Source organism: Ursus arctos, unplaced genomic scaffold, assembly GCF_023065955.2.
Source record: "Ursus arctos isolate Adak ecotype North America unplaced genomic scaffold, UrsArc2.0 scaffold_21, whole genome shotgun sequence".
Taxonomy (NCBI): domain Eukaryota; kingdom Metazoa; phylum Chordata; class Mammalia; order Carnivora; family Ursidae; genus Ursus; species Ursus arctos.
In genome coordinates this window covers 41,957,500-41,976,769 of record NW_026622886.1, presented here as the reverse complement: position 1 = coordinate 41,976,769, position 19,270 = coordinate 41,957,500, and the positions used below count along the sequence as shown (strand labels likewise).

Here is a 19,270-nt window from a genome sequence, read left to right as displayed (position 1 = left end):
AAAATAAAATAAAAAAGCTCATTGGCAATGGGGGAGGTGACACTTTGGTCTTCTAGACAAAGATTTAGTCAGAGCTGAACTAGATAAAGGAATCTCCCGATATCTGTCACATGTTAGTCACAACACCAGTGTGGCCTCCTCCCCATACTCAGCCCCTGAACCAGGGACAGTTGTGGGAGCTGTAGGAAGAGGACAGCCTTGGGACTGAGTACCTGGCTCCACCAGGAGGCAACCAGCTGTGTGACCTTGGGGGAAGGCATTCATTTCTTTCTTATGAAAAAAAGCGTTGGGCTAACTGGTCTAATATGTTTTATCCTCTATCCATTTGTGCCTAAGCTTTAAGGTTTTTACAGACAATCTGATCTTCAGCCTTGAAGAAAAAGTCTGGCTCCTGGAGTGGTGAGGACGTGCTTGCCATCAACCTTAATCTATCATTGGGTTGGCATGATGGAATCGTTGTACTTTACACGTCTCCTTTCCCCAGATTTGGGCTCTTCAGCTTTTATTCTTTCATTCTTCATTCAGTGGATCTCCAGCCTACTTTGTCATCTTATTTCATTCATTCCTTTGATACTCATCTAAGCCCCAGGTACCCATCTCTGTCCTGTTCCTATCCCCAGCCTGGGTCATGGAAAGGCCACTCTACTCCTAGATGCCTTTCTCTCAGCATTGCCCACTGGACTCCTGCCTCCTTTACTCTCTGTGAGCAAGCTCTCTGCACAGTCCGTTGCTGGAGTGTCACTTCCTCCAAAAGAGGTCTTTTGGCCTCTTTACTGTAATTGAAACTTGCTGACACCATATATCTCAAAACCCACTGTAACCAGAAGTCATTTTCTTTTCACTCTCCCTGCAGGGGGGCAAGGAGAGAGAAGAGTTTATAACCCTACCTGCTCCACACATGCAGTGCTTTTTACCATAGACCACTTCTATTTTAAAGTTCTATATTATGTACTCTTTATTATGTACTATTTCTGCCTTGTGTCCTCTTCAAACTCATACTTTTCTACTTTTCCTGTCCCCCCCTCCCATTTCCTCACTGACATCAGGGCTTGACTCTTAATTTGTCTCGTCTAATCTGTAGCTTTTCTAGGTCCTCAGTGTCTGACATCACGGCAATAAACAATGCACTGGTTTTATGGTTCTTCAGCTCTCTCAGGGCTGATTATTGGCTATCCCACCCAACTTCAGCTCTCTATCAGCAGAGACCTGTGCTGGACCCCAGCATCCTTCAAACTGGAAAGCGCTCCAGGATCTTCATATCTGAACTCTCCTTGTTGATCACACAACCTTATTAGCCATCTCTCCCTGTCCTTAGGCCCTAACTTTCCCTCCTTGATGACTTCTAGCCCCACTCTCTCTCACTGGTCTTCCAGCCTAGTGGTTTTCAAATGGTTTTGTCAGCAATACATTTCCCCCTCCTTCAAATGAAAGTGAGTAAGGGATGCCTTTGTATTCCAAATAAAATCAGAGCTACTGAAGGTACTGAGGTAGGAAGAGGAAACCCTAGAGGAGGCTTCCCCATCCCTCAGGTGTGAATCTGGGGAACCCAGTTTGAAAGCTATCATCTTCACCCTTTTTACTGGCGTCATTTCCCTCCACACTCCACTTGGACCCCTGGTGACCACTTTAATGAGGCATCTTCTGCAATCAGAGATGCTTAAACCTCATGACATTTTCTATACTCTAATACACTTTACTCTTTGATAATGCCTGCTCGACTCCACTGCTCTTAACTAAGTTTGCTGAAAGGTGCTAGAGAAAGTCACTATGAATTCACACAGTTCTCTATGGAGCTCTGGAATCTTCCATTATGTAATATTTGATTTCTCATAGGATCTGTCTCAAACATTTCTACCATCAGAAGGATCAAATTTTACTCCTTATTTCTTTTCCTTCCTTGACAAGAGTTCCTTAAAAACATTCTTTTCAACCTTGATTTCTCTGTATCATTATCTGTTCTCACTTCCTTTTTCTTCTGCTTCAGGAGGATGTATCCTTCTTTCCATTTCAGGGCCAGCTCCTCCTTTCTGATACAAACTGTTTCCACTCCCTGTGATTTTGTGCCATAAAAACTTTTCTCTGGCTTTTTCCAACTTTCCTGCTTACTCTCCTAGCTTTCTGACCTCTCCCTATAGGTTTGTACTGATTCCAAAATTGCTTAAAACTTGGCCTCTCCCTTCACCCTTTACTGAATCTACTCTCACTGATGACTTCCTGATTGCCAAAATCAATGGCCTCATCTGCTCTAACTACCCTGCAGCAACTGGCTCTGGGAACCATCCTTTTCTTTCTGAAATTACTCTCTTGGTTTCAGTGAAGCTTTGTTCTTAGTTTCTGGCTTTTTTCAGCCCCTTTCAGTTCCTTTGCCTCCTCAGCACTGCAAACATAGAATTGCCCATGGTTCTTTTCTTAGCTTTCTCTCCTCTCCTCTCCCTCATTCACTTCTCATACCTCTGTAATATGACCTCTGCACTTATCTTCTCAAATCTAACACTCCATTTTCTCCCAAGCTCCAGTGATGAATTTCCTGACTTGGATATCCCATCCACAAGAATGTCTCATTGACTCCTCAAACTCAACATTTAAAAAATTGAGTTAATCATCTTCTCTTTTTCATTCCCGCTACTGTATCTATGAATAGGACCATCATGCTTCTACTCCACCAGGCTTGAAATCTCCCAGTAGCCTTTGACTCCCAACATCCCCATTGTCTCAAATTCAATCAACTGCTAAGTCCTTTCAAGATGACCACTGAAATATAACTTCTACATAATCTCTTTTCCCTTCTTACCATTAATGCTTCAGGCTTTTATTATTTTTATTTCAAATATTTGAACATGCATCCTTCTGGTCCTTCTGTGCCCACATGTTTCACATATTATTGCCAGATTAACTTTTTCTTCACCAGGAGGCCCCCAGTTTATCTACTCTCTGCAGTAGGGCCTCCCCATTGCTAATACAGATCACTAGATAGACTTAGAACCTGTGTCCTTGCCTCTTGTCTTATGCTAACAGCCTCAAAATTGCTGCCAGAGTGGGCTTTTCTCATATTCGAAGGTCATCCCCCAATTTAGAATCTTTCAGTGCCTTCCTGTTTCCTGTAGAATAACATCTTCAATGCTGGCAGAGCTCACAGGACCCTTCCTAAATTCGTGTTCTTGGGCCTATCCAGTCTCAAGCTCCTCGATGCTCCCTCCATGTGCCATGTGCTGCAGCCCTGCTTTCATCCCTCTGCCCCTCCCCTGGGTTTTCAATGTCCCTTTCCCTGCCTTATCCAGGTAGAGTTAGGTACTCACTTTTTATTTATTTATTTATTTTTTTACATTTCCACCTTTCTAACACACGGTCCTATTTCAGCATTTATCAGGTTCTTATTTGCTTGCTTTTCTCTCCCCTTGACCCTGAGTTCTTGAAGGATTGGGACCCAGATCTTTTCCTCTTTGAAATCCCAATGCCTGGACCATTCAAAGAACACTAAATAAACAAAGAAAAAATTGGTTCTTGTGATATTATCCACACTTTCCTTTTCGGAACCAACATCTCAGGTAGGTTCTGCTGACTTAAGGAACTGGAAGTTGTTCCTCAGCCCCAATATCTCTACCATGTGGTTCATTCCAACATTGTAGCTGACATGGCGGGGGATGGTGAGATGGATCCTTTGTCTAGGAGGAGGAAGGAAAATCACCTTCTTCTTAAGAAGCACCATCTTTGTTCTCACAACAGGATTCATATTGAAGAGATTAAAGTAGCCTGCAGTAGGGGGTGAAGTCAGCTTCCAACCCTGAACTTTTTACAGGCCTGCAATTCCAAGATCTGACACCTGGGCTATCCCATATTGATTCAGATCACACTTTCTAGTGTGTCTTTGTTGATGTCAACTGTACTTTGGCTGTTCTTCAGATCACACATTCTCTTATTGGTGGCACACAACCGCTAGAGGTAGTTAGTAACGATCTGGAGAGCTGTGTTTCTTTCCGGTCTGTTCTCATGGCAGGCAGGAACATCATAGTAGAACATCACCTATTGGCAGATTACTTCCATTCTATCCTCTAGTGATGATTTTTGAATTTCAATAGGAATACTTTATTTTCTGTGAATTTTTCTATAGGTTCACATTAATATGTATTTTTTTTCCATTTGAGATCTTGGTTTGGTATTGATTTTTGGATTACTTAGTTGGAGTTAATAGCCATTTCTGAACCTTATGTCAGCTGATTGGCATTTCCACTAAGAGAGAATTAAGAAGAAATGGGTCAATCATAATAGGAAGGATTAGGCTGGATATAGTAAAGACCTTCTCAAAGGAGAGACTTGCTACATTTTTGGAACAGTTAGACAAGATAGTTGAGACACTGAAGTCTCTGGAAGGTTTTGGAAATAGAAATAAGTGCTCACTGTGGGCATCATTAAATTTGTAAGCTTCATCCGAAGGCAAATCGAGGCAATAGAAATTGCTAGGACATTTAATTTAGGATTAAAAATGTTAAACGTTGGTTCTATAATTATATAAATTTATAATGTCTCTAATAAACATAGGATTATATTAAATAGTCTAGGTTTTTATAATAAACTCTGAAAGTCCTCTGATATACTGAAATCTGTTCTTTGGAACAGTAAAATTTCATTTGAAATTGTAGGTACTGATCGCTCACACATATTAAAGTCTTGCAAATTATTACCAGATATGAAAAAGATAAATTGTAAATTTAAAGATGATGAGCCAGGAGAAAAAACAACCAATATTACTTGGAGGAAAAAAAGATGAGCTTGATTATTCTGCTTCATTAATGTGGCCGACCAGCAGCAGAAAATAAAGGTGATTTATTATGAATTATAACCCCGTAGTTTAAATATTTGTATGATGGATTCTCTCTCCAGTAGCAGATACTCCGGCAAGGTACTGGCTCCGGCCTGAAGCGTGCCCATTTCTACGCACAGGTGAAGAAGGGACTGGCTGAGCTGCTGACATAATGTGCGTGCAGACTGCTAACTGCGGTGTGCAAGGCTGTGTTCCAGCTTTGCACCTGCTCGGTCCTGTTCCTGCTCACACTTGGAGGGTTCTGTTCACAACCCTTCAGGTGTGCAGGAAATGACCCTGGGCGTTTGTCACTTTCTTGTCTTTCCTAGCGTAAGTCAGGGAGGAAAACTGATGACGACCTGTTAGCTTCCGAAGTTTACAAATCTGCCGAATGTTTTCACTTAGAAGTCTGTGAGGTTTATTGTCAAACAAGAAAAGCATTTAAAAAGTATCCAGAGCAATAGACCACCAAAGTTCATGAATATACTGTGCTTATCACTATCTGATCCCGCAGCTCGAGACCTCTAGCTCACCAACGTGTTCCCATCAGAGCGGGCCTGCTGTGGAACCAGCACGCTGTGCATCACGGCATCCAGTTCTCCAAATGAGGGTGGGCTGGGGGGTAGCTCGGAAGCCGCCTCCTGGAGGGCTCCCTGCATGCTCACTCCTAAAAGCTTACCATTAGCTGCCTTTGGCTCCCGTCCTTTTCTCAGGGGTCGGTGGCAGGGACAGAAGTTGTTAGGCTTCTTCATTCCCTTCCTTTCGGCTCTTTCCAGTGTTGGCCTCCCTGCTGGTAAGTGGTGATGGCACAAGAGGCAAAGACTGTTCTGGGAATGTGATCTAGCTTGCACGCTTGGCTCTGTTCAGGCAGACTGCGAACAGACAGAGTCTACACTGGCTCTGTGTGCGGAAGCAGGAAGCAGGGGGAATGAACCAGGTCCACCGCTCAGTCATGCTGCCATCACGGGGCACGGGGATGATAAGGTTCTGGAAAAAGCCTTGACCTCTGAGGCAGAAACAGGGACAGCCCAGGCAGTGGGGCAAAGGTCAGTAAGATTCCAAAAGAGGTGACGAGAGGGTTCCCTCTGTGACATGGCCCTGCCACCCTCCCAGGGCTTTGTGACACTCCTCCTAGCCCAGTGCTGGGATACTCATCATTCTTCCTGTGAAGGGAACACGGCACTTTCCTATTTTAATTCTTGTCACGTGTAGCTACAGACTTCCTGTATTTTCCCCTTTGGTCAATGATACAGAATGTTTTAATATTTATGGGAGAAGATTTAATTCTTTTCTGGCCTGTCTTTCTCTACTAGAAACATATGTGGGAATTTTTTGTTTTGCAAGCTCTGACCTCACCTCATCACCAATACAGCATAGAGGCTTTTTATTATATTTGTTGTGACTGCCATGATTCACCATCCATACAAATGGCCTGGTTGCCATAGAAACGTAAGTATTAGAAAGGGGGCAGGAAATGGTGGCATAGAATAAAGACATCAATAAAGTGGTGGAAGTAAAGCATGGTACAGTGAGAGCGTAATAAAACTTTTATTATCCGTTATTTGGGAAAACCTTTACATCTAATGTGACCATACCAAGAAGCAAGGAAGGAGAGGGGGGGGAGGGAGGCAGGGAGGGAGGGAGAGAGAGGGAGAGAAGAGAAACTACAACAAAAACAAAACAAAACAAAAAACCCCAAAAATTTCATTCCTTTTTTCCTGACTTTGGAATACTATCATTCTTTTTATAGGTCTCTTTGGAGTAAGAATCAAAGTTTTGGACCTTATTGTTTGGTTACAGTATAAAATGTCTGATCTCTTGAGACCCATTTAGAAACATTCTGGTAGGTATATGGCGAGTGATGGTCTAGTGGCTAATGTCTCCAGCAGACACAAAGAGCTTGAAATTTCTTGAGCCAGGTTTCCGTTTCTGTTTCTACTATGATGGACCATCACTTGCTGATTCAAAACAGAATTTATGAGTTGGTTTTCGGTGTCAGTAACAGCCTGGCCTCAGCTTTGTTTCCTGCTACAAAATTCAAGCGATGTAAATATTACGCTGAGATAGCCAAACATATTACCACTCATTTGTAGCCACTCATGTCTTTACTCAACGTAGTGAGTCTTACCTAACACAAACAAATATTTAGCCACTGAAGCAGAAGTACAAACATTAGTGAATTTGTTTTAATTGCTCTTCCCTGCTGAGGGCTGTGAGCCTGTTGCTGTCCGTGAGGGATGCCGCACATGGAGATATTATATATAAAAAATTTCATATACAGAAATACACCACAAACCCTTAAGGTTCATATGGAAGACTCAAAACCAGTGTATTAAGCCAAAGTAACCACTGTGAAAAATGCCTAAATTTGAGAACACTGTCAATAGATTTTCACACATGACAATTTAGATCCAAGAAATAATAACTAACACTTAAACTATTCTAATGGCTAACAGTTAAACCGTGTTGACCATTTACCAGGTGTTCTAGCATATATATACATATATATATATATATATATATATATATATATGCTAGATATATAATTATAGTACTTATTTCATTGGGTAATTGTGAAAATTATATATGAAATAATACATACATATATATGTGTATAATATGAATATACATATATATGTATATGTAGTTAGCATATAATATTATTATCATACACACAATATATATTTAATCAAATATAATACATATATATTCTCATCATAGCCTGGAGTGTATTTCTTGTCCCATATGTCCCTTTTGGTGGCAAGAATATATATATATTCTCTCATATAATCTTCACAATCACCCAATGAAGTAAGCACTAGAATTAATCCCCATTTTGTAGGTAAGGAAGCCAAGGCATAGAGAACTTCAATGACTTGCTCACGGTCCTACAGGAATGATACTGCGATGAGAACACAGGCAGTCTGGTTTCCAAGTCTATGCTCATCGCCATTCACTCTACTGCCTTCAACTAGTTTCTTCCAAGAGGGAATAGTTTACTTTAGTGTCAGCTAAGAAACATATGAGACTCTACAAGCTGTTTATTCTCATTTTAACTAGACTTGATCTTCCTTCTCTTTTCCTAATTTCAAATTTACTGTCATGTACATATACTAAAGATGACAAGACCCCTTATATTTGAAGGGATATGCAAGTCAAGATCACGAATTTACCACAGTGGTGATCCTATCTTTTGCAATGATTTTCTTTGTAAGGAAACGGTCAGCTTCCTACAACACAAAGAGACCGTTTCCCAGTGTGGGTGATGGCTGGTCTCCTACACCGATGGTGGCCTGATGGGTCCACTTGTGAGGATGAATCTCTGGCAAACAAGCTGAAGAGACAATAGGTCCAAACATCCCTTCTCATCAGAACATTCTTTCTTCACTTCCAGCCTTGAAGTATCTGGGTTTCATTTTATTTAGGTAACTTATGGGTATTCCTTATTTTATTTTGACCATAAGCACAGGGAGAGAGCCCATCTTCTTTGAGGTTCTCTATAGGAATCATAATTACAGCCCCCAAAGGGGACAGATAGGTCAAGAAATACTCACACCTCTCTGGACTACGATTAAATCTCATTGGAAAGATAACTGATTAAATTTACAATCATATTAAACAAATGCATGGGATTCTTATATTTATCAGAAGGGGGTCATAGTTTACAGAAAATTGCTTTAGCGTGAGAACGAAATTAAGAACAAATGTTTCATGTCCGAAGCTACCCAAAATAGAAGGAAAGAGTCTTGAAGGAAAGAAAAATCACCTCTTTGGTTATTTTCTCAAATCAAAAAAGCAAGAAAAATTTCAGAGACAAATCTGTAGGCAAAGGCAGTGTGAACTAACAAATTCAGTCTGAAAATGTATTCCGCGCAATCACTACCATAGAGATAACAGGTATCATTTCCTTGAGCTTTGGCAGAGAACTGTGAGCTTCTTAGCCTCCACACCTGATCTTTCAAGCACCGTAAAACATGCTTGCCACTGACGCCAAGAGGCCCACGTGCTTTCCCCAGGCCAGAGACAATGGTTACCGTTTCACTTACGTGAGCTTTTGAAGTCTTTCTTTTTCAGTCTCCTCCTCATCATGGTTCCACGAGGGCTAGTAGAGTAGAGGCTTCGAGGTAAAGTCCCCATGTTCAGGGAACTCAGGCTGTATGCACTCATGGAGGTAGGAGAGAAGGAGGACACCAAAGCTGCTGTAAGAGAGTAGATACTTGGCACAGAGCGTTCTCGGGGAAGGTGTGAGCCTGCTACCCTTGCCAACCAGCAATGATCCAGAAAGACACATAGGTCACACAGCAACGGAAGAACCCCAACCAGACAGAGAGCGGGTCTTGGAGGCCATGGAGATAGCGCTTCAGAATCTCCGAGTTCCAAGAGCCTACAACTGCCCGAGGAGCACCACAGTCCTCGGGAGCACAATGCAACACAGAGACGCTCTCTGCACATTGCTTTAGACACACACAAAAATAAGCATTAAAACGAGTTTCCCCATAAACGACAACTCCATGCAGCAGGTACATGGGCTCATTTTCATAGATACATTCTGACATGAATTCCACAAGCGGTGCCAAATACACAAGGAAGAGCTGAGAACACTGTAGTCTACATGATCTTTGGAATCGTTATCTCAGGACCACATACAAAGCATTCTGAACAGTGACATCCTTCCCTAAGGACAAACGCTTTCTGACGGGAAAAAAAAGAAAGACTCAGATGTCAGAAATGATAAGTTGCTACTACAAAAAAAAAAAAAAAAAGAAAGAAAGAAAGAAAAAAAAAAGCACATAACACTCATGAAGCCGAATATGGTATGAATTAGATGAAGAAGAGGCAGAATATCATTTCAATAAAAGAGCAGGAGGAGAAAGTCTGGAACATTACGAGGGCTGTTTGGAGGAGGCGCTTTCGGGCCCGCCAGGGCTGGCGTTCTGCAATGGTCAGGGTGGGGCATATAAGGGCGATGGCAGGTGTGAAGGCGGCAGTGGTTGCTGGCCCTGGAATCCCACGTAAGTTGCCTGTCGCTCCTCTGAATTTTCACTGCCCACATGAAGTGATGATGAGAAATAAGAAAAACAAACAAACAAACAAAGAACCAAAAAAAAAAAAAAGGAAAAAGTAACTGAATTGTACAAATAAAAAGAGTAACAAAAAATGAAAGCTGCTTGCAAAAAAAAAAAAAAATCTACTGGCTTTGCCCTTTCTTAGTGGTCAGCAAAATACATGATTAACCTCAGGACGGAAGCCTTTCATCTTCCCAAGAATAATGCATGTCTTTCCCCAGCCCATTTTTTCTCCTTTTAAAATGACTATCCAATCAGTTTCTAATCTCCCCCTGTGCTTCGCAGCAGAGATTAAAAACATTTTTTTAAAAAAACTTAAAAGTCAACCCCATAAAGATCTATGGCATACAACTAGTAATTAAAGATTTGCACATCTTGGCCAGTTAGTAGCACTGGTTTTGAGAAAAAGAAAAGAAGGAACAATAAATCACATTGGCTCATAATTCAAGTGGTTTACCAGTCACACACCACAATTTACTGTTCTGACATTTTAATTACACTCTGATCCATCACTTGGACTTGATTTTTCTTAACCTCCCCGCAAAAAAAACAACCCCCCCAAAAAAACCCATTCTCAATTATCTATCAATATCAGAATCTTTTTTGTATCCTCATAAGGAGAAAATAAAAGTCTCAATATATTTTATACTTGTTTGTAATTTTGAAAAAAAATATGTTTACATTTGAAAGAGTGAGTTAATTCCCACAAGATTTCACATATTCTTATATTTGAAGATGCTGTAACGTTTTAATAAGGCTTATTCAAAATTTTTCTGTCCCCTTTATTGAAAAAAATGTATACTGTGTTTCCATTCTAATTTCAACATTATTTAGATTTTATTTTTTACCCAGTGTTCTCAAAGAGGGGCAATGTTATGTTTGTTACTATGACTGATAAGAGATTTTTCATTGAACAATCTTAAAGAGTTAAAAATAACACAGGAACTCACATCTCCCTTTAGTGTCACGATTCTAAAGTAAGATGCCTAATGTGTGAATTATTTAACATGTATTCGTGTAGAGGGTCAAATCCTCTGTGAGTATGTAAAGGAGGCTCATCTCGATAAGGGCTTCCGTTGTACCGTCTGTGATATCGGCATCGTCAGCCACCTGACAGCCTTTCTGCAGCGAGACCGCTCCTGGAACCAAAGCCCCAGCAGGGAAGAGTACTGAGGGCTGCGGCCGACCCGGCTCAGTTCTGGCCACGGCCCTGCCTCTCTATAGGACCCTGGCCAGGTACTCAGCCTCCCTAAGCCTCAGTTTCCTCACAGGTCAAGTGGAGATGGCGAAAGCATCTCCCCTGCAGGGCAATTGTGAGAATGATGCACGCGGTGCCTCACACAATAGAAACAAACGCGCTCTTCCTACTAATATTGATTCTGCCCCCTTTCTATCTCCTTGCCTACACATAAAGCATCTTTTAAAGGAAAAAGACCTATCTCTCACTCAACAAATTTCACTCACTGGACACTTAGGTTGGGGGACTCTCTCCGGAAACCGCAGAACACTTGCATAGGCACCGCAATTTTATATCTCTAAGCCCTCTGACCCTTTCCATATGTCCCGCCGCTGTTTCTAGTTGGGGTTCTGTCTCCCTGTCCACTATTCTAGTATCAAGCCATTATCTACCTGACCCCTGCGACACCTGTGGACTTGGCTTCCCGATTCTTCTACTACATACCTTCTTCCCAGTGTGTGTAAGACAGGGTAATCTCTTAAATATACAAGGTAGATCATGTCACTCCCATTTAAGCTGTTTCAATGAGTTACAGTTACAAGGAGAATCAAATGTGGCTCCTACTTCTCTCTCTGGCTTTACCCCATCACTCTTCCCACCAGGTTGGTCTTACAGCCATTCTCAGAACAAGCCAGGCTCCTTCCTGCCTCAGGACATTTGCCCTTGCTACTCTTTCTGCCTCACCTATCCTCCTCCCAGTTGCCTGCAGGGTCGGCTCCTTCCTATCACCTCCTCAGAGACAGTGCTCTGACCTCCCGGGCTGCAGAGCTGCCCTATCCCACGCTATCCCATTACTACTCTCTATTCTTCATAGCACTATTACAGTCTGAAATGGCTTTAATTATTTAACATACTTTAAATATTTGTCTCTCTATACTGGAATTCCATGAGAATAGGAATCGACTTTGCTTGTCTTGCTCGCTAGACATATGGTAGCAGCTAGAACAGTGCCTGGTCCATAGTGACGGGTGAATACATAAATGCATAAGTGAATAGGAATCAGCTGGAGTGCACCCGTCCACACCACAGCAGCATCTTCCTTGTGATAAAGAGTGTTGCGGGGGAAGTTCATCATGGATTCTCCTTCCCCATCCTCCTTCTGTTTGGGGGAGTGCAAGAAGACTTCTTAGCAAGATGCCATCACTGCTGGGTCTGGCCAATTCACACCAACAGCCGCTCTTTCTAGTGAACTTCTTACATAGTATTGTCTGTGTTTCCAATGAAGGCACAGTGTGTTGAATGGACTTTAGAATTCTACACTCACTTTTTGACCCAGCTCTTTAAGGAGGACTTTGAAAATTACTGGGCATTTTTTATGACTATAGCTCCCAATTAACAAATCAGTAAGAAAGATATATTGACCACTATTGGGTGCCCAGCCCTGTGCCAATTGTCACAGGTAGATTAAGTGTAGGTCATAACCTTTACCTTGACTTTGAGCTGTTCTTGATGACTAAATCTTCATACATATGAAATAGTAAGGGACAAAAATGACATAAGATAATGCATGAAATTGTATGCCATGCATAATGAATGCAAAAGGTGTTCAACAAATAATGTAGGCCAGGGAGCACAGCTACTGCCTACTTGGAACGTACACTCCAAGTCTATTCGGTTTTATGGTGGTGCACTTGATACTCCTATGCTCATTAGGCAAGTGTTTCACGAGTTCAAAGATAAGATGTTACACTTTGCAAAAAACATTTCTATACATTCTCCCATTTAATGGTCCCAGGAATAACAGCCAACTTTCACTGAGGACTTGCTATGCAACACGCATTGTGCTAAATGCTTCTTCATGGCTTATCCTAGATAATTCTCAACATACACTCAGGAGGCAGGTATTGCTGTTATTATTATGCCCATCTTACAGATAAAGAAACTGAGGAAGAGAAAAGTTGGGTAGCTTGCTTAAGGTCCCAAGTGGTGGAGCCAGAATGAAGTCTGGAAGTCTGATTCAAGGGTCCCTGCCTTCCGCCACCACACACTGCCTCTTCCTGGGGTGTTGTTCCTGGATTTGATACAGATACATGCACAGCGAGCTAAAAATAAAATGCTTTTTACATCTTCCATGATGGCATCACTGTTGGAGTCTTACGATGTAGCTGACATGGAGGGGACTTTTGTCTGTTCTCTCACTGTACCTCCTGCCCTGTCCTCGATGTCTACCCGGCTGCTTTTGTGGTTGCTTCTGGAGTTCACAAATGGAAGGTCCTCCAGGCACTGAATGCACTGAACCTCACGACTCTACTCCCATGTTCTCTTCCAAAGTTTCATTAACTTCCATCACGATTATGTCTCCCAAAGACCCTCAGTGGGAACAATTTCTAACCTTCTTGGAAACTCATCCTTGTTGGCATTTTTAGTGCTATTTCTCAGCAAAAGGCGCAGTTAATCTCATTCCTAGCTGATGTGCCCCTTTCTTTATTTCTCTGAAAACACCGTGGTGGTGAACGCCTTTGTTGAAAAGCAAAATTTGGGAAATGTATCACCATCCATCTTGGGATGAGAGACACGCTGTTCAGGCATCAGAATTCCTGAAAAAAAAAATAACTAGAACTTTCTGGGGGAAAAAAGGGTAAAACTATGCAAAACCACTCTACCACATTAAAAAAACAGAAGTTTGAGAATTATAAACACCATAAAATTTGGGGGGTATTTTTTCCCCCTTCTTAACTGTGATATAATTATATTTTGGGCCAATAATTTTGTTCTCTTGGAAATGCAAGTCTGATTGTAATGTAAAATGTACGGAGATGCCTTTAGGCTAGATAAGAAAGCTGGTGCTCGACTGTCAGCCAAAGTAGATGATAAGGTGGGAAGTGGAAGCTAGACTTACTTCAGTAACCAGCCCCTCGTTCCACCCCGCTGAAAAATCACAATGACATCAGGTTTTCCGTAGTGAAAAAAAAATTTGTTCTTGGTCTCCATGCGTCTTAGCATATAGACTCACCCTCTCAAATTGTCTTGACAGGTAAAAATATTCAATATTTTATGAGCTGGAAACTATTCGGACTACTTATGATCTGTACACAGGGCCCGTAAAGAGGGGAAAACGGGGCTGCTCAAGACAATGACATTTTGCAAGGGTCCGTCCGTCGTTCGGATTCTCTGACAGCAGAATTTACCAAGGCGAAGCTCACGCTGAGAAAGCACTACTCTGTGTGCGTTCTTAGACCCACAGCGCTCCAGATCCAGGGACGACTCAAGCCTAATTTAGAAGACACTTGGTTTTAGAAATCTCTCGCCTCTGCCAGAGTGCCCCGTGGGGTCTCCTGAGCGAAACGGGGCGCATTCCCATGAACCCTTTACTGTTTCTAGTCAAGGAGGCAGAGTTTCCTTCCGTAACCTGCCTCTAGCGCTACCCTTCTCTGCTCCATTGTGTCAAATTAAAATCTGATAAAGGTAATGCTGTACTAGAGAGATTTTCACTAGCTCCAGGGCTAAGCTCCATTTAATTAAAAAAGGTTGCATCCAGCTGACTCATTCAGTATGAAAATGATCTGGTCCCTCTTTTTTTTCTTTTTCCCAAACTGTGGCAAAGTGCGGTGTGTTTCCGAAGGTGGGAGACACAAAAGACAAACGATCTCCTCACAAGCAAAATTTCAATTCCAGAGAAAATTGTTCTTTCTCTAAAAATACAAAAAACCGCTCATTTCCAGTAGGGCCCCCCTGACAGCACTGGTGAAGCTTCAAGGAATCCATTTCAAGGAAGAAAAAAGGAGGGCACTTGGCGTGAGGGGAGAGGGAGGGGAGTTGAAACAAAGACTCCACTAGAGCGTCTTTCTTCCTGTGATTTGGGGTTCCAAGTCCTTTATCTTATACCAAGTTTTGTTTAAAGATGTCTAAGTGGAGGTATATAAACACTTAGCAAACACTTCTGTGAGTTTCCACACAGTGAAAATGTGGGTCCCCTCAGCTGACAGCCATTATTGAATAAAGGTGGTCAAATATCCTGATACTCCCAGGAAAGATACTTGGTCACAGAGCTAGTTCTCCATCCTAAGGAAAAAGCTATTCTGGCAAATAGACAAAATATAGAGAAAGTCAACTTTTCCTATGACTGTTCTTTTTTCCCCCAAATATTTGAAGGGTCTGCCATTAATACTCACTTCATAATTATTTTTAAGAAAGTGAGGGTTTTACAATTTGCCTTTATTGTCCTTCAAGTAGAGTGGAAATTCAATATGCATAAGAAGAAGTCAAATTATTTCCCTTCTCTCCACAATTTGCACCAAAGCCTTTTAAAAAAAATCAAATAATACAAGCCTGAAAATTCTGTTTCAAACAATGTTTCTTTCCTCAATTTTGAGGTCTCAAATAAATTATGTTTGGCTTGGGGGTTCAGGGACGGGGGGAGGATCTGGAAGATGAAGAAAAGCAAACAAAGGTAACCTGGTGCTTTGAAAGATATGATAAAGCAGAAGTAGACTCTGTCTTTCTGCCTCTGACTCTGCTGGAGAGGCCGTAACGAGGCCGTAACTGCTAGGGGAAGATAGAGTTTTATCAGGACGGATCCTCTCACCGTGGTCAGGTCCCTTCAGGGCCAGGCGGGTCTGATGATGGGGAAGAATCTCAAGCTTGACCTGGTCGGTGGTGTTTGCCAGGAACTGGGTGGCCTCAGCTAGCGTACAGTACTCCATGCTCGTTCCGTCGATGGACAGGATGTGGTCTCCCACGTGCAGGGCACCACATCTGCAGAAAGGGAAAGGAGAAATACTCAGCAGGATGAGTGCCTTCCTCTTTGGAATGACTTCCACGTCCTTCGTAGTTAACATTTCACACAGTTTCAATTTACTTAAAAAAGGAAAAGTTTGAGTGTTACAGGAAATACCATCCGTCAAATGTTAAGTACCTTGCGTATGAATAAAAATGGAGAAAATACAGAAAAACTCAAGGAAATGTTTTTCTCTTGTGCTTCTTAAAAATATATATGTATTATTTTGGGGTGGCGGTGCCAAAAGTTGAAGGGAAGTGAGTGGGAGGGAAGAGAAGAACAGGATAATTTCTCCCCTTGGCTTTTTTTTTTTTCCTATGACTTTTTTCTTTGTTGGTTTTTATATCTATAAATATGAGCTGATAAATATTCAGAAGGTCAAGATGTGACTCACGTAATTGGAATGGGATCGTTTACAACTATTTTATGTGTGAATGGGAATAACTGGGGGAGATTCAGCTAATGCTGTTTCAGAATCCCTCACACTGCCAAATCACCGGTGCTTTATTATTATATTTTATTGTGTTATTCTGGAGTTAAACATCAATTAGTACAAAAGCTCTCGATGGCGATGGAAATTATGCAGGAGTCAAAAGAGTCAAAAAGGAGGCCTGCGTGGTGAGTGAAGGGGAAAGCTGGTGGGGGGGAGGGGCTAGCTGCTGTATCTTGCTGAACTCAAGAGACTGGGTACTGGATGAGTGGAGAAAAGCAAACACAGCAGTCAGCATCCCGACATACCAGTCAAGTGGACAGCTCCTTAAACTGGTTACCCCCTGCGGAATGGGAGAAAAACAGGGAGAAAATTAAAGCATCCTGCACCATTGAACTGGAGAACACCCCTGGATCAATGGCCGTCAATGGTAAAGGACCGAATGTAGGGTAGGACCACAGTGGAGCTGTAGACTGACCACTATAGGGGTTGCTGTGGGTTACTGCATCAGAGTGGGGGGTCTCCCACGTGGGGCGAGGGCATATGGAAAAGAGGCTGGAAACATGCAGGGGAGGCTGGGCCTCTCTGAGTGTATTGAGCAATTTCCATAGTGGGAATTGTCTCCTTCTCAAGACAAAAAAGCATGGCAAGTCATCCCTTCCACCTAAAAATAAAATTCCATGTGGATGCACTTGGAGAGCTTCCGTGACAGAAGGGGGGGTTTTCTTACCAGGAGCTGGGAAATAATTTATTAGGTGGTGAGGTAGTCTTTTTGCCCCCCACCCTTCTTACCTTTTAAGTCTAAAATAGGAATTAGGAAAAAGAATTCAGGAAAAAGGACTTCTGTTTTTATTGTGTCCTAGGCATGAATGCCGTTTTCAGGGGCCCTTGAAGACTGTGAAACCCTAAGATTAACATTCTACGACAGTGTAAGACCTTTCTTTAAAGACTGCATTATTTCAAAAATACTGTTTTACTCATTTAAGAAAAAAGAATGAGATTTTTATAAGATTTTGGCAAGATTTAATTGTTAACAGTTCAGGAAAACGTATGACTTCTCTAAAAGGAGCACATTAAAGATATGCTTAGCTACCCTACACCAAAACCAATCTACCACTCTAGAACATGGTAGGGAAACTTGTTCAGTTGCTTCACTTTCTTTTTTTCCTATTTCTAAAGGCCACACCAAACATCAGGACGAGGCAACATGACATTATGGGGTGGCTGATAAGGTAGGTGAATTTTTAAGCCCTAGAACTGTAACTTGTTTTCTTGATGAAACTTGTATAAACGGATAGGAGAGCTGTTTTTTTAATCATGTATGTATGTGTCTGAATGCATGTGTACATGTGTATTACATATGTGCATGTATATACATATAGAAATACATATATATATATATTTTTTAACACTCATGCAGTTTTGAAAAGTAGGCACTTCCTACAACACCCACCTGTCTGCAATACTTGCAGATTTGATTTTGTCTATGACAATGACCTGTTTGTTACAGCACATCGAGGTAGTTAGGGCAACCCCAAGGCTGGCACCAGGAGTTTTGGCAACTTCAACTAGCAGTGGCCCGGATGCTGTTGCCACAGAATCTATGGAAGAACAAATTTCAGAAAACAAAACAAAATAAAATCAATAAGTAAACAGACACATGAAAAACGTAGAGAATGTTCAGTCTGATGTTGGTCTGTTAATGTTATCGCTGAAACTCACGTTTCCCTCCAGGGAACATCCCCCCAGCCAGCAGTAATTTCTTAGGGCACCTTTTAGGACACCTGTTCTTTTTTTTTTTTAAATAATAATTTTTTATTATGTTATGTTAGTCACCATACAGTATATCCTTAGTTTTTGATGCAATGTTCCATGATTCATTATTTGCGTATAACACCCAGTGCACCATGCAATATGTGCCCTCCTTAATACCCATCACTGGCCTATACCAATCCCCCACTCCCCTCCCCTCTGAAGCCCTGTTTGTTTCCCAGAGTCCATAGTCTCTCATGGTTCATTCCCCCTTCTGTTTACCCCTCTTTCAATAATCAAATCAAAAAATGGGCAGAAGATATGAACAGACACTTTTCCAATGAAGACATACAAATGGCTAACAGTCACATGAAAAAATGTTCAAAATCATTAGCCATCAGGGAAATTCAAATCAAAACCACATTGAGATACGCCAGTTAGAATGGCAAAAATTGACAAGGCAAGAAACAACAAATGTTTGAGAGGATGTGGAGGAGAGGAAGGGGATCCCTCTTACACTGTTGGTGGGAATGCAAGTTGGTACAGCCACTTTGGAAAGCACTGTGGAGGTCCCTTAAAAAGTTAAAAATAGAGCTACCCTATGACCCAGCAATTGCACTACTGGGTATTTACCCCAAAGATACAGACGTAGTGAAGAGAAGGGCCATATGCACCCCAATGTTCATAGCATTGTCCACAATAGCTAAATTGTAGCAGGAGCTGAGATGCCCTTCAACAGATGACTGGATTAAGAAGATGTGTTCCAGGGGCGCCTGGGTGGCACAGCGGTTAAGCGTCTGCCTTTGGCTCAGGGCGTGATCCCGGCGTTATGGGATAGAGCCCCACATCAGGCTCCTCCGCTATGAGCCTGCTTCTTCCTCTCCCACTCCCCCTGCTTGTGTTCCCTCTCTCGCTGGCTGTCTCTATCTCTGTCAAATAAATAAATAAAATCTAAAAAAAAAAGATGTGGTCCATATATATAATGGAATATTACTCAGCCATCAGAAAGAACGATTATCCAACATTTGCAGCAACATGGATGGGACTGGAGGAGATTATGCTAAGTGAAATAAGTCAAGCAGAGAAAGACAATTATCATATGGTTTCACTCATTTATGGAACATAAGAAATAGCAGGAAGATCAGTAGGATAAGGTAGGACACCTGTTCTATCCAGCTTGCATATCCAGTAATATATACACAGGTCTATCTCTTCAATTAAAATTTAAGCCTCACATTAGTTGGGATAATGTTTTGTGTATCTTTATTTC

The 19,270-nt window shown here is 41.8% G+C and overlaps 1 protein-coding gene across 1 annotated transcript in view; it reads right to left on the bottom strand.

The window, feature by feature from the left end:
• The window catches only part of GRIP1 (glutamate receptor interacting protein 1), a 648,222-nt gene that overhangs the window by 79,230 nt on the left and 549,722 nt on the right, over positions 1-19,270 (bottom strand). Inside the window, exons 8-11 of the mRNA XM_057316325.1 lie at positions 17,702-17,849; positions 15,627-15,796; positions 9,686-9,841; positions 8,845-8,997 (exon numbers count right to left, since the gene is read on the bottom strand). Coding sequence (XP_057172308.1) covers positions 8,845-8,997; positions 9,686-9,841; positions 15,627-15,796; positions 17,702-17,849 — 627 coding nt within the window. The remainder of the gene's footprint in view (positions 1-8,844; positions 8,998-9,685; positions 9,842-15,626; positions 15,797-17,701; positions 17,850-19,270) is intronic.